This window comes from Lynx canadensis, chromosome A2, assembly GCF_007474595.2.
Source record: "Lynx canadensis isolate LIC74 chromosome A2, mLynCan4.pri.v2, whole genome shotgun sequence".
In the NCBI taxonomy this organism is placed as follows: Eukaryota; Metazoa; Chordata; class Mammalia; order Carnivora; family Felidae; genus Lynx; species Lynx canadensis.
In genome coordinates, this window is record NC_044304.2 from 378,533 (window position 1) to 403,523 (window position 24,991).

Sequence of the window (24,991 nt, forward strand, 5' to 3'; positions counted from 1 at the left end):
AAAGACATTTTCTTTGGGCACTATAAATATCCTTCTGCTGGACCGTAGCCCTGTGCTCGCTTCGGCAGCACATATACTAAAATTGGAACGATACAGAGAAGATTAGCATGGCCCCTGCGCAAGGATGACACGCAAATTCGTGAAGCGTTCCATATTTTTGCTGCTCTACTCCGGGCTCTTCCGAGCGGGGAAACTGAGGCTCCACAGGTGAAGCGACTCTCCCTTCAGAGGCCCTTCCCCGATTTTCAGGTCCTCCCGCGGGCTGCAGGGGAGGGCAGGAGGCTTCGGGCCTGGCCCGGCCGGGGCACCCCGCGGGCAGGGGGAAAGGCTCCTCGTGCAAGTGGCTGCACCCTCTGGGACCCCGGGCCTCCGGCGTCCATGCCAGCCACGTGGACTTCCGCGATTTAGTGTCTGCCCTTAAAGCTCTTAGGATGCCTGTTAAACGGGCCCCCGCACACCCAATCGCCCAGACCCGGCCCGAGAGAAGGAACCAGGCTCCGTGCAGAAACACACAGGCCTAGCTGGAGCCTCCCGGGGCTCATGTATAAAAACCCCACAACGATGGGGGTGCCTCGGAGAGACCCAAGGCGGCGAGGGCCAAACCTGGACCGTGACCAGGATAAATAACACCGGATGGCCCGTCGAACTAGAAAGTAAATCTTCATGCGTCCCAAATGGTTGCATAAGTGAACGCCTGAGGGAGAGGAGACAAATGTCCCTGCGGCATTCTCAATAATTAACATAGATCTTCTGTCCTCAGGGAGGTGGTTCCCAGCCCCCAGTCCTCTGTGTGGGGGGCACGCAGTAACGCCTTCCGGCCAGGATAGTGCGGCGGGGAAGGAGCTTCCCAGTGTGGAGCCCCACCGGCACCCCCGGCCGGGAGACCAGGCTCGATGTCAGCAGTGAGGAGCCTCGTGGGCAGCGGGGCCCTCAATGTGATGGCACCGGGCGAGACGCTTCCCTCAGCGTCTGAACCCCCCCGCTGGGTTCATCCTGCAGGACACTGGGCCAATCCCGGACACACACAGGGAGGCCACGTGAAGACGCAGGCAGGGGCTGGAACGAGGTGGCCACAGGCCAAGGAATGCCAGGGACCCCCAGAAGCTCGAAGAGGCAAGAAGGCCCCTCCCCTGGAGCTTCACAGCCCTGCCACAGGTTGGGTTTCGACTCCGGCTTCCAGGACTGGGAGACAAGAAATTCCTGTGGTTTTAAGCCACAGCTGGGGTACTTTGTCCTGGCCACCCCAGGACGATCACACAAGTGACTTTTTGGACGGTGGGCGGCTGGGAAATGGTGGAGCTGGGGTTGGAACGTGGGCACCTGGGAAGGGCACGAGCCAGGCGGCAGAACCAGCGGCCTCTCCCTACACGCCTCCTCAGTGTAAGGCTTCATCCCCGGGCCTTCGGCCCTCAGCGACTGAGACTCCACACATCCTGAGCACCTCTGTGCACCCGCCCCCCCCAGCCATACCCCCAAGGAAAGCCCCACAGCTGGAGACCAGAGAGCAGAGCACCAGAAATTTATTGAACTCTCCACTTTTCCCAAAGCACAACTAGACACACACACACACACACACACACACACACACACACACACGGGAGGGTCCCCCAGCCCTGCTCTTGTGGGACATGCCAGGGTGGCCAGTGAGAGGTCAGCCCAAGGCAACAGGCCAGAGCTAGGCTAGGGGAAGGGCAAAGGGACACCGACAGGGGAATGGGGCAGTCCTAGGGCAGAGGCTTCTGGCTGGAAGTCCTGATCCCGCAGGATGAAGGGAGGAGGTGTGTAGAGCAAATGGGGCCCCAAGAGCCACCAAAAGCCACCCGTGGAGGACAAACATGTTCCAAAAGGGTGGCAAGACCAGCCTTTAAGATGCAGCCCCTGTCCTAGGGCGTGGGGCACACGCGCAGGCGCACACGACAGAACACACCTGGAAAACGGGGCGGAGCCCCAGGCCCCCCCTCCCCCACATCCAAGCCAAAAGCTGGGGGATGGGGGAGGCTCAAACAGGGACTGGAACAAAGTCCCCCGATTTATCAGTTGGGGCAAGTTTTTGGTTTTTCTTCCCAAAAGGGAAATTTAAAAATCTACAACAAATCATGCCAAATTCATTAAAAGTGATAAAAACCCAGCCTGTCGCTCCTTGCTTAAGTTTCAGACGGGGCCGAAAAAGCTGAACGAAGAAGGAACACGGAAGTGACCAGGCCGGGTCTCCTCGCTCAAACTCGAGTCCCGGAGCGGGGAGCTGCAAGGCCAGGACAGTCCGGTGTGGGGGGCCAGGGCCTCGCGTTTATCTGGGAGAGGCGGGCTGGGAAGGAGTCAGAGTGATAGCCCCCCCCAGGGGTAGAGCACGTCTGCAGGGACAAATCCTCCAAATAATAAAGATACTTTAGCGAATGGCACGGGAGGCCTGGGGGAGGGGAGGCCGGGGGCGGGGGAGGGGGGGCGGCCATCAGCTGCGCTGCTCCAGATACGCGGACAGGAGCAGCCCCGGTGGCAGGAAGTCCAGGTGGCGGTTGCTGACTTTCATCTGCCTCTTGCCCTCCAGGTCCGCACCTGTAAGGGGCAGGGGGCGCAACGATGAGGACAGCATGGGGGAAGGGCCCACGAGGTCACCGCCTCCATCCCTGCCCTCTCGGGGGGTGGCGGGGTGGGGGGGGGGGCTGCTTCCGCATCAGGGCTCGAGTGGCCCAACCCCCACCCGCCCCACCTCCCTTCACTCCCGAACCTGAACCGGCCATGCACACCCGAGCTCATTCCATCTCCCCTCCTCCCATCTTGCCAGGGCCCCTCCTCCTCCTCCGTGTCCGGGCCGTGGCCCAACTCCTGCGGGGAAGCACCCCAGGACGGGGTAGCACCCCCAGCCCAGCCCCTCGGTCCCGAGTCTGTGGGAACAAAGGGAAGGGAGCGTGGGAGGGGCCGTCCCTGAGTTGCCATGGAAACCGTCACCTCAGCAACTCCGGGCAGGAGGCGGCGCACCCAGAGGCAGTGAGGACTCTCCCTGGGGCACTGTGTCCTGAGAACACCCCCGTGGTAAAAGCGGAGACACAGGCCCCAGGAGGGGGACTCGCCGAAGTCACCTGGGTGGCACGGTGGAGGAGGGCTGCAGGGAGAGCTGCAGCTAAACAGCCTTGCACCCAGCATGGAGCCAGACGCACAGGGAGCTTCCAAAGAACTCGAACTCGCGCAAGAGCCTTTGCTCATGCTGCCCCTCCTCCTCCAGAAGCACCGCCCCCCCCCCCCCCCCCCCCCCCCCCCGTACCCAGGCCCTCTGTGACTCGGGCCTTGGTGTCCCCAGGGTGCATCAGCCAGGTGGGGCCCCGTGGGTCGGCAGCACTTACTGGCTGAGATGAGGTCCATGTACTGACAGATGGCGTGAAGCAGGAGTCTCTCGAAACTGGAGAGGAACGGAAGGTAAACGGTGGAGAGCCAGAGCCAGTCCCTGGAGGGGCACATTGGGCTCATCCCCACCCTGTCACCTGTTGTCCAGCATGGCCGTGTACACGGCCTGGGGAGACACAGAGAAAAACCTCAGCAGCCTCTCCTCCCAGGTCTCCAGAGTCTCCTGCAGGGGAAACAGGTCTAGGGGTGAGGCCAACTATGAGGCTGGGGCCAAGCTGTCTACGCCCCATGCCCAGGGGAGCCTCTGGAGCCCAAAGCCCTGGGTTCAAACGTGGCTTCTGACCTGCTATATGAAGCTACATAACCCTTTCCGAAGATACCAGGCACTGAGATATCCCCATGCTTCTGAACCCCTGTGCCCTCCTCCTGGTGAACTCCTACACATCCCGCAGTACCCACTGTCATTGCCCCTGCCCCTCCCACCCTCATGGAAAGCCCATTCCCGGCCCAGTTCCTGCACTCTGATCACACTGGCCTGTGTACTGCCTTGTCTCCAATACCATCTGCACTGGGTAACGGACTACCCCTGACACCACCACCAATTGAGAAAGTGAGGAAAAAAAGGTAATTAAAAAAAACAGGCAGGTGGAAAAAGATGAGGCCTGGCCTGGTATTCACCATGGGGATGCGGCTCCGCTTGAGGACAGTTCTCAGACGCCGGCTGATGCGCTGGAAGCACTCTCGGGGTGTGTAGGCTGGGTCCTCTGCAAGAGTTCTGGGCTTGGGGCAGCGTCTAGAGCAAGCCCCTGGCCCGCCCCACACACCGGCTCCTCCACACCTGTCCCTGGGCACCGCCCACACACTAGGCTCCTCCCCTCCCCGGGCAACGCCCCCCCACAGGGCTCCTCCCCACGTCTCCCCCAAGCACTGCCCACTCGCTGGGTCCCTCCCCACTCCCCCCCCAGGCACCGCCCACACGTGGCATCCCTCCCCTTGTCCCTGGGCACCGCCCACACGCCAGGCCCCTCCCCACCTCTGCCCGGGCACCACCCACACACTGGCTCCTCCCCTCCTCTCCTCCGGGCCCCGCCCCCACACATGGCTCCTCCCCTCCTCTCCCCCCGAGCACCGCCCACACACTGGCTCCTCCCCTCCTCTCCCCCGGGCCCCGCCCGCACAATGGCTCCTCCCTGTCCCTGGCCCGCCCACACACCAGGCCCCTCCCCACCTCTGCCCGGGCACCACACACACACACACACACACACACACACACACACACTGGCTCCTCCCCTCCTCTGCCCCGAGCACCGCCCACACACCTGGCTCCTCCCCTCCTCTCCCCCCAGCACCGCCCACACACTGGCTCCTCCCCTCCTCTCCCCGGGCCCCGCCCACACATTGGCTCCTCCCTGTCCCTGGCCCGCCCACACACCAGGCCCCTCCCCACCTCTGCCCGGGCACCACCCACACACTGGCTCCTCCCCTCCTCTGCCCCGAGCACCGCCCACACACCTGGCTCCTCCCCGTCCCTGGCCCGCCCACACACCAGGCCCCTCCCCACCTCTGCCCGGGCACCACCCACACACTGGCTCCTCCCCTCCTCTCCCCCCGAGCACCGCCCACACACTGGCTCCTCCCCTCCTTTCCCCCGGGCCCCGCCCCCACACCTGGCTCCTCCCCTCCTCTTCCCCCCGAGCACCGCCCACACATTGGCTCCTCCCTGTCCCTGGCCCGCCCACACACCAGGCCCCTCCCCACCTCTGCCCGGGCACCACGCGCGCGCGCACACACACACACACACACACACACTGGCTCCTCCCCTCCTCTGCCCCGAGCACCGCCCACACACCTGGCTCCTCCCCGTCCCTGGCCCGCCCACACAGGATCAGCTAGGCGTACACCCTCGGTACCTCTGGTCCCCCCAACCTCCCGTCCAGGCCCGCACCTCTCCTTCGATCCTCCCCGCGGCCGGGCCCCCTCCTCCGTGCCTTGCTCTTGCCCTCATCCTCCAGGTAGCGGAGAACCCGTTCCTGCTCCTCCCCAGAGCGGTTCATGAAGTCATTCCAGACCTAGAAGAGAGGCGCGCTGGACCCAGGCGTCCTCAGCCCCGGGTTCTCCATATGGCCAATGCACACAGAGGGCCACAAAGTGTGCGGAAATACCCCTTGTAGACACGTTTGCCCGCTACAGGGTACCCGCAGACCGCTCCTCCAGCAGGGATTGGTATGGACCAAATGTGCCCTCGGTGGAGTCCTTCATTCCCAATGAGGGGCAGATGAATCGGGAGTGCCGGAAACTTCTGGGGTACGTGGGAGTTCTGGCTTCGTCTGGGGATCCCCAGGGAAACAGAGAGGGTGGGCATAGAGGAACCAGAGGGGGATGGGTGCAGATGGGTGCTCCTGACCGAGGGACCAGCATAGGCCGCGTGCGGCAGCGGAAGCGAGAACAGAGAGGAGGCCCGCGTGGCCGGAGCAGAGGGAGGCAGTGACCAGGGCACGGGGGCCCCACCTCCATGTAGGTCTCATTGCTGCAGGCCTCTGCGAAGATGCCGGGTGCTGCGGGGGGGGCCAGGTCCCCATCGTCCAGACCAGCTGTGCCCCCGTCTGTCTCCAGCAGCGTTAGGAGGTACTGGGCTAGATGGAAACAGATGGTCTCTGGGCTGGGGGGTGGCATTTGGGGCCCCCCAGTCTCCTTAGAAACCCAAGGACCATGTTTCCTCCCCTGGCCTCTGTATGTATGTAGGGCCTTTACGCTCTGGCTCACACTGGTCTCCCCACCCCCGTGCTCCGCCTGTCTTTCCCAGAAGGCGCAGAAACCATCTAGCCTCCACCTCCAGAACTCCTCCTTCTCCCGGGCTCGTTGAACTCCTATGCATCTTTCAAAACCTGAGCTCCAACGCCCAGAGCTCCGTATAGCCCACCGCCAGCATTGCCAGCTCAGGGTCAGACTCAGGGTAAAAGCACCAGGTGATACCAACAGACACACAGTTCTCATCTGGGCCCCAGGAACCACCCCCCCCCCGGAGGTGCCCCCAGCCCCCGCTCACTGTTCTCTAGACGCTGAAGGCTCTTCCGCCCCTTGGCCTTGGGCACGAGGTCTGAGTTCCGCACGGCCTGGTTGATGAAGTGTTGCTTCCGCTTGGATGCTGACAGCCTCTTCACCTGGGAGCCAGCTAGAGCGGGCAGGCAGCCCGGAAGGGGCCTGTGGGCCGGGGTTGGGGTGGGGAGGCAGGCCTCAGGGCCAACACAGGCCAGGACCCCCACCATGGCCACTGCCGCTTGGTTTCCCTCAGCAACGGGAGCCCTAGACCCTTAAAATTGCCGTTTGTTTCATGGTCACATCCCCCAGGAGGCCCGTACAGTCGTGATGACAGATTAGTAAACTGGGGCTCGGAGAGGAGCAGACACTGGCCTGCATTCACACCTTGGGTGGGTGGCCAAGAAGAGTTCCCAGGCTTCCGGATCTTACCGCAAGCTAGTGGGACCCAGAGTCTCCAGGTTTGAACACTGCCCTCCTCTTGGAGTTTTTCTCAAGAGGCCTTATTATTATTATTTTTTTTTGAGACTTTTTAAAAGTTTATTTATTTACGCAATCTCTGTACCCAATGTGGGGCTCCCAGCCGGGCACCCCATCAAAAGACTTGATTTAATGGAGCAACCCCCATGCCAGCCGCAGAGACACCGAGAAACATCCCCCGGAAGCTGAAGGTGACGGCCAAGTCTATCTGCCTTCTGTCCCTGGAGTCCCCCTGAAATGTGCCCCCCTTGGAACTAATCTGCTGTCCTCCAAGCAAATGGCATTAATGTGTAGATGAATTAGCCGCATGGCCAGGCGTCCCACTGGGGACCCACGGGCCAGCTGCAGACACGACACGGGGCCGGGACGGAGCGCTAGATGGAAACATCCTGGCAAGTTCCGGCCTTCCAGGTCAGCCCCTGACGACCCCCAGACCACAGGGGGGATGGTCCCCACTGGGCCACAAAACCCTCGCACTGCAGGGGCAATGGTGGATCCTGACCCTCAGAGGGTCTGGGCGCCAGGATGGCCCCTCCCGCGTCCTAACTCCCTCTCCCGCTGTCTGCTCCAGCCACAGGGCCTCCTCACCGCCCCTCCAGCAATGCCACACGCCGTCCCACCCGCCGGCCTGTACCCCCTGCCCGGTGCACGCTCCCCCTGCGTCTGAATGGCTCACTCCTTTGAACATTTCCTTTGGCTCTGTTCTGACCTGTCAGGGAGACCCCGGCCCCTTTATGTAGTATGTCACTGCTTTGTTTTCCTGATCACCGTAGACTGCCAGCCTCGTCCACCGAAGTCCCCACGCAGACACGCACCCACCAAGCCTGGCACCCAGCAGGTGGTCCGGAAACCGACTGCCGCATCGGTTCTCAAAAAAATCCCACAATTCCAAGACTGAGTAGGACTCCGAGTCCAAAATGCCCCCCAAACCCTCTGGTGCCCAAAGTTCCCAGGACACGAATTGAAAACAGAAGTGTGGCCTCTTCCCTCCAAGCCACCAGTAGGCTCTAGAAAACCGTGAAACTCCAGGACTGTGGCAGAGACCTTGTAGGGGTTAGGAATGAAGCGAGTGCTCCGTGGGGTCTATACATATGTGAAGCGTCCCCAGCCTTAAGCATCTGTCCTCTGTAGAATGGCCGTTACATCTTGATCAAAAAGCAAACGGGCTGATGAGACTCGGCACGGCATGAGGTCACAGTGGAGCAGGTAAGCAGCACGGGCTCCCCGGGGAACAGTTTCTGCCAAAATCCATGCTGCTGTCTGACGAATAAACTCACACACGCACTAGTACCCATCGACAGGAGCACACGGCAGAGGTACGGTTCGGGTCCTGGAATCTCAGCCCCGAGTTCAAATCCTAGCTAGGATGCTTCACGGTGGAACCGGGAGCCTCAGCTCACTCTCTGCCAAGTTAGGACAAGAATGGCCTCTGTGTGGGGCGCCTGGGTGGCTCAGTTGGTTAAGCGTCTGACTCTTGATCTCAGCTCAGGCCCTGATCTCTGGGTTATGAGTTCAAGCCCTGTGTTGGGGCTTACATTAAAAAAAAAAAATAATAACAAACGGCCCCTGTGAGTCTGAAAGGGGACACTCGGGGCCACAAGGGGCCAGGGCAGACATCAACCCAGCTGCAACTTGCTTGGTTTCCTCCTGTCATGGGGAGCTCACCCCCTCTGCCACGCTGTTGTGAATACTCATTTTCACCATCACTATCACGCAGGAGGCTGGTGATACTATGTTGAGGCCCATTAAATTAGCAACTGAGACACAAAGTCATTATCTCAAGATCCCACAGTCGCGAGGAAGGCGGCCGGCCGGCCGGCACGGGGAGAGGTAAATCAAGTCAGCACAGAGCCAGTGACTGTGAGGCTGGATCCAAACTGAGGGCTGCCTCCCCGAGGCCCACCCCAAGCCCCAGTTCACCGTAGCTCTCCCCGGGCTCCAACGCCTATGTCTCCACCTTGGCAGCTGGACAGCGTCCAGAACGGCAGCCTGGTGGGGCTGATAACAGAGTCCGCATCCGGCGCGGGGGGTGGTTATCAGGAGATGTCAGAGCAGGGCTGAGTCCTCAGGACCTGGGGCTCGGAGAAATGGGGCTTCCCCATCACCTCTTGAGAGTGGCAGAGCCAGGATTTGAACCCGGTCGGAACAGCAACACCCCCTTGAACCATTCAGCCTCCTGCTTCCCTCTGGGCCCCTCAGACCACCCCCCACACCTGGTTGAGACCCAACGGGGCCCTCCCTTGCTCCACCACCATGCGTGGCTCCCCAGAACCCTGAGGGCAAGGCCCAGCTCCATCTTGACCTGGCATCAGAAGCCCTGCCCTGCCCTGCACCGGGACCACAGGGGCCTGTGTCCGGCCCCATAGGCTTCTGGAGGGCTCGCCACCCTCTCGTGGGCCTCCTGCGCTGAGCCGAGCGCTGGAAATCGAGTCCCACCACCAACTCAAGCTTGCTGACCTCAACCAAATTCCAGCAGGAGACAAGAAACGTGTGGTCTCCAGGGCCAACGACCGGGCCTGGTCCCCACTCGAGGAAGAGAGGACAGCAGAAGCGGGCAGGACAGAGATGGCAATACCCACAAGTGCCCAGCAAATCGGATCTGTAACGAAGGCTGACGGGAGAGGGACGTGTGGCAGCACAAAGGTTGTGTAAAACACACCTACACATCAAAAATCAGTGCCTCACCCCATCCTCTGCTCCCTTCACCGTGCCCCAAAGCCCCCAGGAACAGTCTACCTCAGGGCCTTTGCTGAGCCTTCTGCCGGAAGTACCTTTCTTGGCACAGTCTGCCGTCGGCTCAGATGCCACCTCCTGGGAGAAACCGCCGTGCTCCTGGACAGCCCGACCAGCCCCATTACCCCGCCTCACCTGTTGCTGCCCAGAACCAGCTGGTCTGCTCATCTATTTACTATTTAACCCTCCTTTCCTGAACTACACGCTTGCAGACGGGATGGGGTCGGCCCCGCCCCTGCTGTGGCCCGGGCACCTGCCCACAGAGACCGCTTCACGGATGGGGAAACCGGCAACGCAGACGGGGTGCCTTAGGCTTCCTGGACCTGACAGGCCTCAGGAAATGCCCGTGTCCTCAAGGTGCCTGTCCAGTGAGGGTGGACAGGCCCCAGGTAGAAACAGCTGCTAAGTCAGCTTGGGTCTGGGGAGAACAGCCTCCTTTGTCTCCCCCAGTTCTGTTCCCCGCGGGTTCTGAAAGGGGGCCTCTTGCCACCTGCTCTGTTGGGCTCCAGGGTACCTTCTCTGGCACCGGTCCCCCTCCCCCAGGAGCAAGCAAGAGAGGAACCTACTTCCCCAAGCAGGAAACCAAGGGGGGGAGGGCTCCGAGCGGAGGTGACTCAGGCTGGGGCGGGGCCCCGCGGCCCCCAGCAGCGGCCACACCCCGGGGGACACGGGGTGCCGCGGTGGCACCCACCTGGCAAGTTAATACCCGCTCTGGGTGCTTAAGGCCCCTTCAAAGAAGGGAAGTCCCACGTCTGTGGAGACCCACGTGGCCTCCGGGCAGGTACCGGGCGGAAATCGTAACAGCACAGCGGCAACGAAACAGAATGAGACGCTTGGGACAACACAGAATGCGCGCGTCCTTTTGCGGGGCACCTCTGAGCGCAGGGTCCCTGACACCCCCCCACCTCGTCCCAGGCACTGCGAGAAGAGGCCGCTGGTCTATCTCGTTGTACAGATGGAGAAACTGAGGCACAGAAGCTGGAGTGACCGGCACACGGACGGACGACGAGGCAGCCGATTCCTCGCTCCCCGCCCCCCACCCCCCCAGGACCAGGGGGCGACAGCGCGGTTTTCGGCATAAACACCCCGCTTCCGCGGAAGTGTGCCCGGCCCCTCTGGGGTCCCACCTGCAGCGGCGGCCCCGCCCCCTCCCGCTCCCGCTGACCCGGTGTTGAAGCACCCCCCCCCCCCCGTTAAGTACTCAGACACGAACAAAGAGCCCTGTGTCCTCGGGGGGTGGGGGCTGGAAAACCCCACGGGGCGCGCACAGGACTGGCTGTGGGGTGCAGACCCCGCGTGGGGGGACAGCGGCTCGTGCGTTAGCGCCCGCAACACCAAAATGGACTCGGGGGACGCGGCGCGCAGCGACACCACCTCGCCACCTCACCCGAGCGGGCGGCCAGGCGCGCGACACCCCCAAAGCGAGACAATACGCGGGCGCGGGGCTGAGGGGGCACTTCTGGGCCCCGGGGGCACGCCAACGCACGAACCGGGTGCCTCCCTCCGCCCAGCAGACGCGCGGGCCGGCCGGGGGCGGGATCCCCCCGGGGGACGACAAAGCCCCCTCCTCCCACCCCCACCACCGTCCGGGGCACCCCCAAGGAAAAGGGGCGGGGCGGGCCTGGGGCTGCAGCCGGACCGAGGGGAGAGGGGAGAGCGGAGAGGGGAGAGGGGAGAGGGGAGAGGGGAGAGCGGAGAGGGGAGAGGGGAGGGGCCCCGGAGTCCTGGAGGGCGTGCCCCGCCCGCCCCGCCGCGCTCACAGCGTCCGCCGCCCGCCGGGGGCGCTTCCCACCGCCGCCGCCTCCGAGCCGCCCTCCGGGTTCTCCAGCGCGACCATGGCTCGGACGCTGCTGCCGCCGCCGCCGCCCGGCAGGGCCTTCTCGGGCCGAGCAGGAAGTGACGGGCGCCCAGAGGCGGGCCGGGGCGGGGCCTGGAGGCTGGACGCGCGGGGCGGGGACCGAGGCCGCAGGGCCAGCCAGATCCCGGGGCACACACGGGGAGACCGAGGCGGCGGGTAGCGAGATCCCCGCCCCCGAAGCCTGGAGGCCGGTGGGCGGGGCACCCAGCCTCCAGGGGCTGGTCGGGGAAACCGAGGCCTGGGGAGCTAGGAAAGAGGGGGGCATCCATTTCAGAGGCAGGAGACAGATGAAATGACCCCAAGCCGCGCCCCCACCCCGGCCCCCAGCCCCGAGTCCACCAGACTCTCCCAGTCCTGTTTCAGTGCGGCCCCTGGAGCCCTGACTCCTTTACTCATCTCTGAAAATAGACGTTAAAAGGTGGGGGGGGGGGGGGGCCTAGGTGGCTCAGTCGCTTAAGCTCTGACTTGGGCTTGGGTTCGAGCCCTGTTGGGACTCTGTGCTGACAGCTCCGAGCCTGGAGCGGCTTCAGATTCTGTGTCTTCCTCTCTCTCTGCTCCTCCCCCACTCACACTCTGTCTCCCTCTCAAAATAAATAAGCATAATAATTAAAAAAAAATTTTAATAAAACAATTTTTTTTTTTTTTTACATAGGGCAACATCAGTTCCCACCCCCTTTCACCCCTGAGGATTTGTTCATTTAACCAATGTCCACTGTCAGCAGGGCCCAGTGATGGGCTCTGGGGTGTGGCAGTGGCCAGGACAGACCCTTTCCCCTCGGAGTGGGGCAGGAAAGAGGAGTTCTCCGAGAGAGGGACTGGCAGGCTGCAAAGTGAGAAGAGTGTGTCAGGCAGAGAGGACAGCCAGTGCAAAGGCCCTGAGGTATCCAGAGCGACCGGAGCAGGGTGATGAGTGAGCATGAGGGGGAAGGAGGCACAGGGCCGAGGGTGGACCCGTGAGCCCTGCGGTCCTGTGATGGCGGGCTGGGAGCAGAGAATGGAACCTGTGGAATCTGGCCGGAATCCACCCTTCAGTCTACAAGAAAAGTGGAAACCAGGACCACGTGAAGAGACGCCACAGGGAGACAGCGGCCGCAGACAGCCTGTTGGAAATCGTGCCGGAGAATGACCGGATCACTTTAACAAACACACAGGGTAGGGAGGAGGGGCTGCTAAAAGAGCCCCCAAAGCACGTACTATGTGGCATCCTACAGATAAACGTGAAAGGAGCCAAATGAATCAAAGGTGATATAAATCCAGAGAGAAGGCGCCTGCGGGGGGGGGGGGGGCGGCCAGCAGGGGGTCCTGGGGGGGTTGGTTCCCGCTGGTTCTGGGGGGCGGGGATTGGTTCCTGCTCCCGCCCCCGAGAACTAACTGCCCAATGAATGTGCTAATTCTAGAGCATGCGACAGGGCCTCCCCCCCCCCCCCCGTTCTGGGGTCTCCTTTCTGGGGAACCTGGGTTGGTACCCTCCTGACACCCGCCTGGACCCTCGGCCGCCCCAGGAGCTGCCGCTGCTCTCCCCACAGCCCCCACCTCAAAGAAGTTTCTCTTCCTTTTCTGATTGTTTAAGCCGTTGTCCAGAATCGTCCTCAGGATGGAACGCGGGTGGACAGAAAAAGTATCTGGGGTACATGGGATACACGTGCCCTTGCAAACTGCCCTCCACCTGGTTCCTACCCCCAGTGGCACAGGTGCCCACGCCCCCAGTGCGAGCGTCCAATAGGGGCAGCCAGTCAGGCAGGGGGCCACACCCCCATCCACAGCCAAGGAGTCCCCGCAGGCTGTGTACTTCAAGAACAGATATCTTCTGGGGGCGCCCGGCGGCTCGGTCGGTTAGCGTCTGATTCTGGCTCAGGCCACGATCTCGTGCCCACCTTGGGCTCTGCGCCCACAGCTCAGAGCCTGGAGCCTGCTTCAGATTCTCTGTCTCCCTCTCTGTCTGTCCCACCCCCCCACCCCCGCTTGTGCTCTGTCCCTCTGTCTCGCTCTCAAAAATAATTAACGTTAAAAATATATATATGAAAAAGAACGGGTGTCTTCGAACTGCCAGTTCCCCGGCAGACCTGCCCTGCTCTGAGCCTTCCATGGCTCTCCCGTGCCCCTTCTCCCAGCCTCTGATGGGGGCTGGCCTCCCTGCCAGCCAGGGCCCACCCACCCGGAGCCCCAGCCACGCGGAAGGCTAACAGGGCGCCTTCTCTGGTCTCTGTCTTGTCCCCGCCGCTTGCCTGTCCTCTGAGTCTCAACCCCCTGGTTAGGCGCGCCCTCTAGGGTCCACAGCAGCGTCCACACAGCCTCCCCCCTCCCCTCTCCCCTGGTCCCCCGAGCCCCACCTCCAGCCTGTCCCCTCCAGGGCTCCGGGGCCAGACTGTGCAAGGAGAGCGAAAGGGGGAGAAGGTGGCTGTGCACGTGAGTGGAGGGCGCACGGGCAGGTGAAGGAGTGGCCAGCGGCTGCGGGAGAGGCGGGGACCAGGGGGGCGCAGGGTATAAAGTGGCCGCGGCTGCGTCGGCAGCAGAGAAGCCGCCCTGCCCGGCGGAGTCGCCCTCCGGGTCTGGTGGCCTGCAGCCGAGAGACCCTTCCCAGGTTCCGCGGGCGTGTCCCCAGCAGGCAGCGAGGAGGAAGGTCGCCGCCTGGGCGCAATCCGGCGGGCGGCCTGGGGGAAGAGGGCGGCGAAGCCATGCGCGCCGTGGTCACGTCCGCGCCCAACGCGTCCTGGTGGGCGCCGGCCAACGCGACGGTCTGCCCGGGCTGTGGCGCCGACGCCTCCGACGGCCGGGCCCCTGTGCCGCGGCCGGTGGACGCCTGGCTTGTGCCGGTTTCCTTCGTGGCGCTGATGCTGCTCGGGCTGGCAGGGAACTCGCTCGTCATTTTCGTCATCTGCCGCCACAAGCAGATGCGGACGGTGACCAACTTTTACATAGGTGAGCGCCCGGGCACCTGCCGGCCACTCCGGGGGTCCCCAGAGAGGCCCAGGGGGCCTCCTAGCGCGCTGTGCTCTCCCAGACGGCACCCCCGCCCCCCGCCCCGTGCAGGGAGCAGGTCCCGTTCCTACTGTCCCTGACTCTTGGGCTAGAGCTCGAGAACTCTGGAGTCTGGACAGTGGCCGGTGGAGAGCTTGGCCTGGCCCTGAGGAAGGTGTCCGGTTAAAACGTGGTTCTTGTGACACGGTGTCCTATGAATGAAAGTAGGGAGAGGGGCTGCTAGGCCCTCGGGAGCCCGGTTTGCGACCCTTGCGCCAATGAAAGGCTCGGTTCACACATTTGTATGATGGGCCGCCCGACTTGGCTCAGGTGAGTGCTCGATTTCCTCTATTCTGTGGTGGCTGCTGGGCAGCGCCACTGTCTCCAGCTTGCAGACCCGGAGGCAGGTTCAGAGCGGATTGGGGCGTGCGCAGCTCTCCCAGCCCCGACGGGGACGCAACCCCAGCGCTTCAAGCCGCGACGGGGACGCAACCCCAGCTCTCCCAGCCGCGACGGGGCGCAACCCCGGCTCTCCCAGCCCCGACGGGGCGCGCCCTGGCTCTCCCAGCTCGGACGGGGGCGCGCCCCGGCTCTCCCAGCCCGGATGGGGACGCAACCCCAGCTCTCCCAGCCTCTACGGGGGCGCGCCCCGGCTCTCCAGGCCCGGACAGGGGTGCCCCCCGGCTGTCCCAGCCTTGACGGGGGTGCAACCCCGGCTCTGCCAGCCTCCACGGGGGCACAACCCCAGCTCTCCCAGCCTCCACTGGGGCGCAACCCCAGCTCTCCCAGCCGCGACGGGGCGCAACCCCGGCTCTCCCAGCCCCGACGGGGGCGCGCCCTGGCTCTCCCAGCTCGGACGGGGGCGCGCCCCGGCTCTCCCAGCCGCGACGGAGGCGCAACCCCGGCTCTGCCAGCCTCCACGGGGGCACAACCCCGGCTCTCCCGGCTCGGACGGGGGCGCAACCCCGGCTCTCCCAGCCTCGACGGGGACGCAACCCCGGCTCTCCCAGCCTCGACGGGGACGCAACCCCAGCTCTCCCAGCCTCGACGGGGGCGCAACCCCAGCTCTCCCAGCCTCGACGGGGGCGCGCCCCGGCTCTCCCAGCCTCGACGGGAACGCGCCCCGGCTCTCCAGCCCGGACGGGGGCGCGCAGGGCGCAATGACTGTCGCTCAAACGGCCACGAAACCCGTACTGAGGGGATGTGTGACGTGTACGAATGGGGGACTGGAGGGCGCCCCAATTTCTCTGCCGAAAGACGCCGGGGGATCTTCCAGGCGGTCTTGCGGGTTACTCGGAGAAAGGCAAGGAAAGGGTGGGGGCTGGGCCGGGCTGTCGGGTGGCTGAGGCCCCCGCGTGTCCCCTCCTGCAGCCAACTTGGCGGCCACGGACGTGACCTTCCTGTCGTGCTGCGTGCCCTTCACGGCCCTGCTCTACCCGCTGCCCGCCTGGGTGCTGGGCGACTTCATGTGCAAGTTCGTCAACTACATGCAGCAGGTGCGCGGGCTGGGGAAGGGGCCGCGGAGCCCAGGGGCGGGGCCTGGGCCTGGGGACAGGAAAGGGGACCGCGTAAAAGGCAGAGATACAGTTAGGGACCGGGCTTGCGGAGGTGGGCCGGCGCCAGCGGCCCGGTCAAACCCGCACTGGGATCCCCCTCTCTGCCCCTGGAGGCCCTCCCGTGGCACGTCCCGTTTGTGCCCGTGTGTTTGGACCTGTGGGGCACCCGCGGGGTGGGCGCGGACGGGGCAGGCCCCACACCGCACACCGGACGAAACGCCCGCTCTCGCCCCCTCCCCCAGGTCTCGGTGCAGGCCACGTGCGCCACCCTGACGGCCATGAGCGTGGACCGCTGGTACGTGACCGTGTTCCCACTGCGCGCCCTGCGCCGCCGCACACCCCGCCTGGCTCTGGCGGTCAGCCTCGGCATCTGGGTGGGTGAGTGCAGCGCGAGCGCCGCACGGGGCGAGGCGGGGGGGGGGGGGCGACAAGCCTTCGTGCCCTGGGCGCCCCCACCCCCACCCCCCGCCCACCGCCCCTCACTGGGCTTCGGCCGTGCGTACATCTGGGAAATGGGCGCTCCCTCCGAAGAGCCGCCGAAGGCGCGGACCCCGGACGACGCGCGCCTACGAGGCGCGCCCAGTGACGCTGCCCCAGGGGGCACCTGAGGGTAGGCGTCCTGGCCTCCTGGCGTCCCTCGTCCCCGGGGCAGGGTCTTCACCCTGTCGTGTGGCGCAGGCTCGGCCACCGTGTCCGCGCCGGTGCTCGCCCTGCACCGCCTCTCGCCCGGGCCGCGCACCTACTGCAGCGAGGTCTTCCCCAGCCGGGCCCTGGAGCGCGCCTTCGCGCTCTACAACCTGTTGGCGCTCTACCTGCTGCCGCTGGTCGCCACCTGCGTCTGCTACGGGGCCATGCTGCGCCACCTGGGCCGCACCGCCGTGAGCCCCGCGGCCGCCGAGGGCGCCCTGCAGGTGAGCGGCCGCCGGCTGGCTGGCTGGGTGGAGGCACGGTGTGGGGGACGCGCGTCTGGAGGAGCGGGGGAGGGGGGGGGAGGGGGCGGCGAAGTGGGGGGGGGACGTGCCAGGCTCACGAAGGGGAGCTCTGGGGGCGCCCGGCCGGCTCAGCGAGTAGAGCAGGCGCTTTTGCTCACGGGGTCGCGAGTTCAGGCCCCACGCCGGGCCCCGGAGCTTACTTTAAGAGTGAGCGACCACGGAGGGGGGCCCTGCGGGGTGGCCCCGGCCAGCCCGCAGCCTTTCCTCACCACCCCTCCCCCCCGCAGGGCCGGCTGCTGGCAGAGCGGGCTGGCGCCGTGCGGGCCAAGGTCTCGCGGCTGGTGGCCGCGGTGGTCCTGCTCTTCGCCGTCTGCTGGGGCCCCATCCAGCTGTTCCTGGTGCTGCAGGCGCTGGGCCCGGCGGGCGCCTGGCACCCGCGCAGCTACACCGCCTACGCGCTCAAGATCTGGGCGCACTGCATGTCCTACGGCAACTCGGCGCTGAACCCGCTGCTCTACGCGTTCCTGGGCTCCCACTTCCGGCAGGCCTTCCGCCGGGTCTGCCCCTGCGCCCCGCGGCGGCCCGCCCCCGCCGCCCCCCCGACGGAGCTGCGCCGCCTGGCCCCCGAAGCCCGGGAGAGTGCGGGTGTCCTGAGGGAGCGTCCGGCCCCAATCCGGGCGGATTCTGCGGGGAGAGAGCTGGGCCCCTGTGGGACAGGTGCCGTTTGAACAGCAGCCGCTCCTATGTGGTTATCAATATCTCGGTTTCTGTGCAAGATAATCATAGTGAAGACGTCCCCCCCCCATGTCCCCTCGCTACGAATTTGCTGTGATGTCTGCTCCCACTGATATCCTAATTACTTACTTCTGTATTTCCTGAAATTGAAGACACTTCGAGACTGGCACTCTCTGGAACGTTCCCCCAAAGCACCGACGGACGTCTTTCGCACACTGCCTTGCAATCGTAACGTTATAAGCTTCGTCCCATTTTCAGAAATACGGACGTGTGAACAGCGTGCGATTTTTAAAGTGCTGAAATAAAGTAGCGTTACTGCTACCCGGTGAGTGTCCAGCGTCCCGGCTGGGGAGAGGGTGGGTGCCACGGAGCCGCACAGGTGCTCCCTGGAGCACGTGCACAGAGCCGGTCGCGGGACGGACGGCTCCTTGAGAAAGCGCCCCACAGCGGAGGGAGGCTCCCGGGCCTGTGGGGTAACCGGGCTCGGCTGGGCCGGACCTGGAAGGCCCCAGAAGGCCTTCCCGGCAGGCCTGGTGGCGGAGCAGTCCTCTCCCCACCCCTGTGGCTGTTGGGTTTCCTCCCCGCACGGCCGCAAGGTGCTCCCGGAAGTCAGGCTCCCCCCTTGGCACAGGTTCCAGGAAGAGCCTGGAGGCCCGGGCTCAGAAGCCCCACACCGCCGTCTGCACCCGGATTGCTGCGAGCCGTCAGAGCCCCGCCCCGCCCCGACGTCGCTTGGGTGGGGCTGCCGGCGCAGGATTAGCTCAGCCTTCCCCCGACAGCCCTGCCGGCTGGGGCTTAGTCACTCCCGCAGGACCCCCGCCCATCTCTGGGAGGGCTCCAGGGCGCCCAACTTATCTGGAAACCGCACGGCCCTGCAAGTAATCCAAACTGGCAGCGATGTTCATGTGAGACCAAGAGGCCAAAACACAGCTCATTTCGACACTCGCCTGAAGCTGGCTTGTTCTTGGCTTCAACACCAGCCTCCAGACCGGGCAGGACAAGAGGGTGGAATTCTCCCCTTTGCCCACAGGCCCTGCCGCCCCCGCCCCCTCCCTGCCCTCCAAACTCACCCTCTCTCTGCAGCTGCTTGAACTGCTGCCATCCCTCTGGCCTCTGGGCCTTTGCACATGCAGGCCTGGCTGTCGTGCCAGCTGTGCCCCACTCATCCATCAAGTCTCAGCTCAGCTGGCTCCTCCTCCGGGAGGCCTTCCTGGAGCTCTCTGCGCCCAGCGCTGCCCCCATCACGGTTCTGATGTCCCTGTGTTGTACCTGCTGGCTGCCTGTCTCACGTGGTCCCCCACGAATGCCCAGCGCCCAGCGCACGGTCGGGCTGATTAGATATTTGCGGGATGAATGACCAAGTGTGTTTGTTGTGGGGGTTAAGAGAGAAAGTGTGTGCAGAGGGAGTGGCACAGTTTCTGCAGGAAAAACGGTTTTTTTTTTTTTTTTAAAAGAAGGTGAAGGGGGCTCTGGGGTATTCACGTCAGAGAAATAAAAGCTCCGGGACAGAAAACCCGCACACTTAGCTCACCTGCGGCAGCCGACACGCGGTACCTTGGGCGTCCACGACACGCGTGTGGGCAAGCACACTCGCCCACCCACACCATGGGACACAACTCAGCAGCAGACAGTTGTGGGCGCGCGGCAGACACGCGGCCCCTCGGACGCATCTCCCAGAATCATGCGGGGAAAATCAGGCAACCCCCAAGGTTACACGACACGTGTGGTTCTAACAGCACCTGGAGGAGAGAGCGTTATGGGGATGGAGAAGAGACCGGTGGTTGCCGGGGTGAGGGCAGTAGGGGCGGTGAGCGAGGTGGGCAGGGGGCAGGAGGGACCCTCGTGATGGCACACTCCTGTCCCATAAAACGGGGAAATCCAAAGAAGGTGGGCGGATCGCATCAGGGTCAAAATCCTGGTTGTGATACCGTAGTGCAGTGTTACAAAATGTCACTGTCGGGGGAAGCCCGGCCAAGTTCTGCGTCAGGATTCACGATTATCTCAGGAAAACACACAACGTTGAAGGGCTGAAAGGGAGGTCTAGGAAGAGGAGTCGTTTGGGGCCCATTTAGCTGGACCTCGTTTTCGGAGCCCCTCCCGTGTGCCAGGCTCTGCGCTGGGGGTCGGGCCACGGCAGTGAGGAGGGGCTTCCTGTACACAGTCCCTGCCTGGCCTCGGACGGAAGGGGCAGACTACCTGGAGAGATGCAGAGTTAGAGCAGCAGAAAGGGTCATGAGAAAGACATGTGTGCCCCTCGTGGGTCACTGGGAGCCTGACCTTGGTGGGGGTGAGTCCGGGAAGGCTTCCTGGAGCAGGCAAGTCTGGGAAATGTGAACGCAGCTCGGAGGTGGGGGAAGAGCACAACAGATGGGGAGCACAGACAGTGCAAAGGCCCTGGGGCAGGAAACATCTGGTGAGAAACAGCTAGAAGGCCTGCGGGGCCAGAGGAGAGTGCAGTGGGAAGATTGCCAGCTGCAGGGATAAGCCGGATCTTTCCTGAGGGTGATGGGAACCATGGAGGCTCCTAAGCAGGGAGGGACACGGTCCAAGGTAGGTGGAGACTTTTCCAGTTTACTATTTCATTACTACCACGGGCCTTGCCTTTTGAGCTGCCAGGACCAGGCATATGCCAGCACAGCCCATCCGAGAGAGCGGGTGGGATGGGCCTCAGGGCCACCTGATGGGGGATAAACCCTGGGGGTCTGGGGTAGGGAAAGGGGCTAATTTCAATTTCCGATAAACAATGAAAAACTTTTTAGTGTAAGTAGGTCCTGTGCAAAACTTAGGATACACTTAAAATTTAACCGCGAATCCGGTATTTATCTGGCAATTCTACCGTAGAACGTTCAGAAGGAGCCAAAGGGGAGAAAATAACTCCGCGGGCCTCAGTTTCCCCATCTGACCCGGGAAAGTCGTTTTCAGGGGACACGGCGCCACCTGGCGGCCTCAGGCGCCGGCCCCGCCCCTGACTGCAGTCCCGTCGGTGCCCGGCAGGTGGGGCGCGCACCCCACCGAGGTTCCCGACTCGACCCCCCCCCCCCCACAAAGGAGCCGCCAGCGCTAAGGGGCGGTCGCTCATGCGAACCCCATACCAGACCCCGGCCCAGCGTCTCCCCGATGCGGAATGGGTCAAGCGAGCCGCATCATGAACTTCCTGGGTCGCAGGCACTTTCGTCTCCTCGGTCTTGTCTATGAGAAAATATTAAACGTGATACTTTACTGTTTTTACAAAACCTAATATAACTTAGGCTGGATTCATTAATATACATCCGTTATTGGTACATTTGCTTTTCTCTTACTTTAAAAGTTGTTAAAATCGCATTTTCGTGGACCCCGGCTTGCAGGGCCAGGGCAACCCGGGAGCCAGGTGCAAGTGACGGAAAACAGGGTTGAGTCGTTTCCACGGGGCCCAGCACCCCTGTCCGGGCTTGTTTGTTTTGGAAATCAAGACGGTGAATTGTTCCCCTCCACCTCTGTATAGACAGACGCCAAAAATCCTGTGGGATGAGGGAGGGAACACACGAATTCACTCAACCAACACTTATTGAGCAACTACTATGTGCCAGGCACAGCCTCAGGCCTGAAAACCCTGCTTCAAGCAAGGAAGAGTGGGTCAAATGAATACCGGAAGTGAATACCGGACGTATCAAAAACAGAAGCACCTGGATGAAGACAAAACGGGGTGACATGATGGGGTCACGCCTGACCCTGAGAGGTCAGGGAGGGACCCTCTGAGGAGCAGAGGCTCCAGTGTGAAGCAGGAGAGGGCACGGGCCATGGGGTGACCTGGAAAGGGGACGCCACACAGAAGGACTGGCCAGTGCAAAGGCCCAGATGTGGGAACATGTTTGAGGAGGAAAAACATGGGGAGGTGGACTGTTTGGGATCTGGGTGAATTTTTTTTAAAACTATTTTTTCAATCTTTTTTGTACATTTATGTATTTTTGAGAGACAGAGAGAGACAGAGCATGAGCGGGGCAGGGGCAGAGAGAGAGAGGGAGACACAGAATCGGAAGCAGGCTCCAGGCTCTGAGCTGTCAGCACAGAGCCCGACGTGGGGCTCGAACTCACAAACCCGAGACCATGACCGGAGCCAAAGTTGATGTTTCACCAACTGAGCCACCCAGGCGCCCTCCCCCGCCTTTCTTTTTTGATCTGGGTGAATTTTTAAGAGGGTGCTTCCCCCACCCTCCCCCACCCCTGAGTGGGGAGCTGGCTACTTTGTCCCCGGGCGGGGGGGGGGGGTGTCCCAAACCCGCAGGGGCCTTGCAACATGGTCTGGACAGGAAACCTTATAGGACTTGGGTCTCTGTACCCATTTCCCAGCTTGCAAAACAGAGACCAAAGAAGGGTCAGCACCAACTGGAAATCACATAGCAGGACCAGGAGGACCGAGGTGGAACCAGGGCCTGCTGCCCACTCCCAGTGGAGCCAGCAAGTCTGTGAATCAATTCCCAGCTCCCTCCCTGGGCTAAAAATAGGATGGCCTCACTGGAGGCAGCTGGGAATCCTGCAGCCCCTCACCCTCTAGGACTGGGCACCTCTGGGGAAGTCGCTATGTATGGACAACTCTCCCCAGGGAAATGGGGGAAGGGCAGCACCCCCCACCCCGCCCTTGAGAGTACCCCGCCGTGCCCCTCCTTTTGAGCAGAAGGAAATGGAACCCTCCAAACGAGTATACAAGGAATGAATTAACGTGGACTCATTTGGGGGTGCCTGGGTGGCTCAGCCTTTGAACGTCCGGACTCTTGATTTTGGCTCGAGTTGTGGTCCTACATGATGCGGAGGCCATGGGATCCAGCCCTGCGTTGGGCTCCCCACTGAGCGTGGAGCCTGCTTAAGATTCTCTTTCTCTCCCTCTGCCCCTCTGTGTACACGTGCGCTCCCTCCCTAAAAAAAAAAAAAGTATAAAAAACAAACAAAACATGGGCTCCTTTTACAGGGGAAGACGGAGGCAGAGAGGCTCACGAATCTAACCTGGGTGGGGCAGGGAGTGCCTTCTGATGTCCTTGGCTCTATGATGGGGAAGAGGCTTTCCTGCACTTGGGAGAAGTGGCTCCTGGTGGGGGGGGGGGGTGCCTGGACCCTTATGGTGGCTTTCCTCCCCAGCTCACCTGGGTCTCTCCAAACTTCCCCTCTTTGGGCAGATGTCTCTGCCCCTCCCACTGGAGGGGGGGGTGTGGATGAGCAAGCAGCTGGGACTGGGTGCTTAATAGCCTAAAGGTGGAGGCCTCTCACCACCTGCTGCCATTAGGCTACAGGAGGCCCTGGGGCTCGAGGGCTGGGTTCCTGAAAGCGGTGGGTGGGCAGGACTCCAGCCCTGGGGTGGGGGCAGCCTCCAGGCACTCATCCCCTGGGCTTGGGAATCCCACCCCCCACCCCCACCTGAAGCAGGAAACCTGCAGTTTGCACTGGAGGCTTGAGGTCCTGAAAAGATGTCAGTATCGTGAGCCTTAGGGTACATGAAACCAACACTGAAAACCGGGGGCCCAAGCTCCACCCGGTAGGACCGTGGACAAGTGGCCCCCAGGCCAACCGCCCACCCGTGCTCCCACTTGGTTCACATCTGGGCTGCAGCCGGGCCCCCGCAATTAGTCCCAAGGGTGGCCCCTGGACCTCAGACCTCCCAGCAGAGCCCACATCCACATCCCCACCTTCGAGGCGCCCTACTCTGTGCCTCGGCGTCGCTCTCTTTGAAATGAGGACATTAAGAGTCTCTCCTACACAGAGATGTGAACATGCATAGGGCACATGGCGGGCAAGGGGAGGCTCAGAATATGAAAATTATTATCAAGTTATTATTACCAAGGAGATTATCTTGTCTCTCCTCCTAGAGGGTGACAGTCGGGGGCAGGGGTCGTCACGATTTCACAAGGAGTCTTCCCGAGGACCAGCACGCACTCCCCCACCCCCACGCTTGTGTCCAAGCAGCGCTGCCCGCCCCCGGCGGCAGCTTTCCCTCTCCTAGGCCTCTCCCCACCCTGCAGCACCCCCGACGAGGGCCCTGGCCTCCTCCCCTAGCCCCCGGCCTGCTCTCATTTCTCTTCCTTGTAGCTCCAGTCATCACCGGGTCTTTAATCCCCATTTTACAGATGTGGCAACAGAGGCTCTGTTGGGGGTGGGGTGGGGGGGAGGGGCGAAGTCTCTAGCGCTAGGTCGCTGGGCTATGGGACAGGAGTGAAACTCCGAGCCCGGAAGGGCAGGCCCGTCCTAGATGCCGGGAGAGCTGGTGAAGGGGTCCCCGACCCGGCTCGGGTCCCTCCAGCCCGCCCTGGCGGAGGTCTAAAGCCCTCCCCTCCCCCTCGGATGCTCCCAGTCCCTCCCGCGCCCTCGGCGTCCTGTGCGCTCGGGGCCGCGGCGCGCACTTTGCCCACCGTCCCTAAGCAGGGGGCGGGGCCTCCCGCGAAGCTGTTCCCCTTCCCTTTTATTATTTATTATCATTTAAAGGGGCCGTGACCTGAAATTTTCTGGCCACTCTCTCCCCCTCCCCAACACTCCTGGGCTGGTGGTGCGTCCTCGGACCGAGCGCGGGGGTCGAGGGGGCGTCCGGGAAGGGGGAGGGGGCCTCACGAGACCCCTCCCCGCGTCCCGGGCCGCAGCGCTGAATCACCGGCGAGGTATTTGCATCTGAGAGCGATTTGTCACCCGGTGATTTGTCTGCGGGGCGGTGAGCGCGCCGGCGGGGGGAGGGGAGGGGCGGGGGAGGCCGCGCGCGGGGAGACTCTTACCAATCGGGTCGGATGGGGGTGTAGACGCGGACTCGGCGGGCGGCTCGGTGAGTCGGCGCGCGGCACAAACCCGGCGGCGGCCGGGAGCCAGCAGCGCGCAGCTCGCGGCCCGGGCCGGAGGCCAGGCGCGGCCGGGGCAGGGCCGGACGCCAGGCGCAGGGCATGCGCCCCCCGAGCGGGCCCTGCGCGGTGAGGCGGGGGGGAGGCTGGCCTTTTAAGTTGCGGGTTCCGGTCCCGGGTGGGCGCAGTGCGCCCGGGAAGCCAGTGAGGGGGGTCTCCAAAGTTGGGCAGGCACAAGGGTGGGGGCCCAGGACCGGGAAGGCGACTCCGGTGGGTCCGAGTTGGGGTGGTTTTCTCCGCGACCCCCCTCGGAGACCTCACCCCCTACCACATTGCGCTAGGGCCGTCGGGGGTCTCGAGTGAGCGCCGCCCCCCACCCCCCAGCGGAAGGAAATGGTCTCTAGGCGCGCGCGGGGGGCTGCGCTCCGGGTTCTTATCTCATTTTTTTTTTTCTCCCCGGAATCGGGTGCTTTATTCCCGACCCCCGAGCGGAGTGGGAACGCCGGGTGGGGAGGGCAGTTCCCTAGCGACCCTCGCCAGCTTGGAGGGCTTACTTATAAAGTGTCGGCTCCGGAG

The 24,991-nt window shown here is 63.4% G+C and overlaps 3 protein-coding genes, 2 long non-coding RNA genes and 1 other non-coding gene across 17 annotated transcripts in view; 4 read left to right on the forward strand and 2 right to left on the reverse strand.

Moving 5' to 3' along the window:
* Positions 1–18: 18 nt before the first annotated feature.
* Positions 19–1,850, forward strand: LOC115502507. Its single transcript, XR_003965114.1, has 2 exons — positions 19–207; positions 1,000–1,850. It is a non-coding gene; the product is annotated as an uncharacterized LOC115502507 (long non-coding RNA).
* Positions 53–159, forward strand: LOC115509564. Its single transcript, XR_003967428.1, has one exon. It is a non-coding gene; the product is annotated as a U6 spliceosomal RNA (small nuclear RNA).
* On the reverse strand, positions 1,504–18,349 carry R3HDM4 (R3H domain containing 4). Of its 7 annotated transcripts, XM_030297716.1 has the most exons (10): positions 9,627–10,669; positions 9,313–9,466; positions 6,386–6,540; positions 5,848–5,972; positions 5,285–5,408; positions 4,018–4,103; positions 3,477–3,562; positions 3,339–3,394; positions 2,947–3,100; positions 1,505–2,553 (listed from the first exon to the last, which is right to left on the reverse strand). In XM_030297716.1, the coding sequence occupies exons 1-10, from the start codon at positions 9,754–9,756 to the stop codon at positions 2,217–2,219; spliced, it is 1,407 nt and encodes a 468-aa protein (XP_030153576.1). In that variant the 5' UTR covers positions 9,757–10,669; the 3' UTR covers positions 1,505–2,216. The 7 variants fall into 7 exon arrangements, with proteins under 7 accessions (XP_030153620.1, XP_030153576.1, XP_032451281.1 ...); XM_032595390.1 differs by lacking the exons at positions 9,313–9,466; positions 9,627–10,669 and adding an exon at positions 17,757–18,349; XM_030297736.1 differs by lacking the exons at positions 9,313–9,466; positions 9,627–10,669 and adding an exon at positions 11,349–11,456.
* Positions 14,059–17,620, forward strand: KISS1R (KISS1 receptor). Its single transcript, XM_030335003.1, has 5 exons — positions 14,059–14,365; positions 15,776–15,900; positions 16,203–16,338; positions 16,639–16,871; positions 17,180–17,620. Exons 1-5 carry the CDS (start codon positions 14,122–14,124, stop codon positions 17,618–17,620), a joined length of 1,179 nt encoding a protein of 392 aa, XP_030190863.1. The 5' UTR covers positions 14,059–14,121.
* A 486-nt stretch (positions 18,350–18,835) lies between the features above and the next one.
* Positions 18,836–24,428, reverse strand: LOC115502494. Its single transcript, XR_003965110.2, has 3 exons — positions 24,356–24,428; positions 20,927–21,124; positions 18,836–20,816 (listed from the first exon to the last, which is right to left on the reverse strand). It is a non-coding gene; the product is annotated as an uncharacterized LOC115502494 (long non-coding RNA).
* Positions 24,099–24,991, forward strand: part of ARID3A (AT-rich interaction domain 3A) — a 32,118-nt gene continuing 31,225 nt past the window's right edge. For 2 of the 6 annotated variants that reach the window (XM_030297642.1, XM_030297651.1), the window contains exon 1: positions 24,099–24,244. The gene's annotated coding sequence lies outside the window, so the exon portion shown is untranslated. Of the gene's footprint in view, positions 24,245–24,271; positions 24,295–24,314; positions 24,403–24,456; positions 24,545–24,991 lie in introns of those variants that run through there. The other 4 variants (XM_030297680.1, XM_030297662.1, XM_030297655.1 and 1 more) reach the window with 4 other exon arrangements.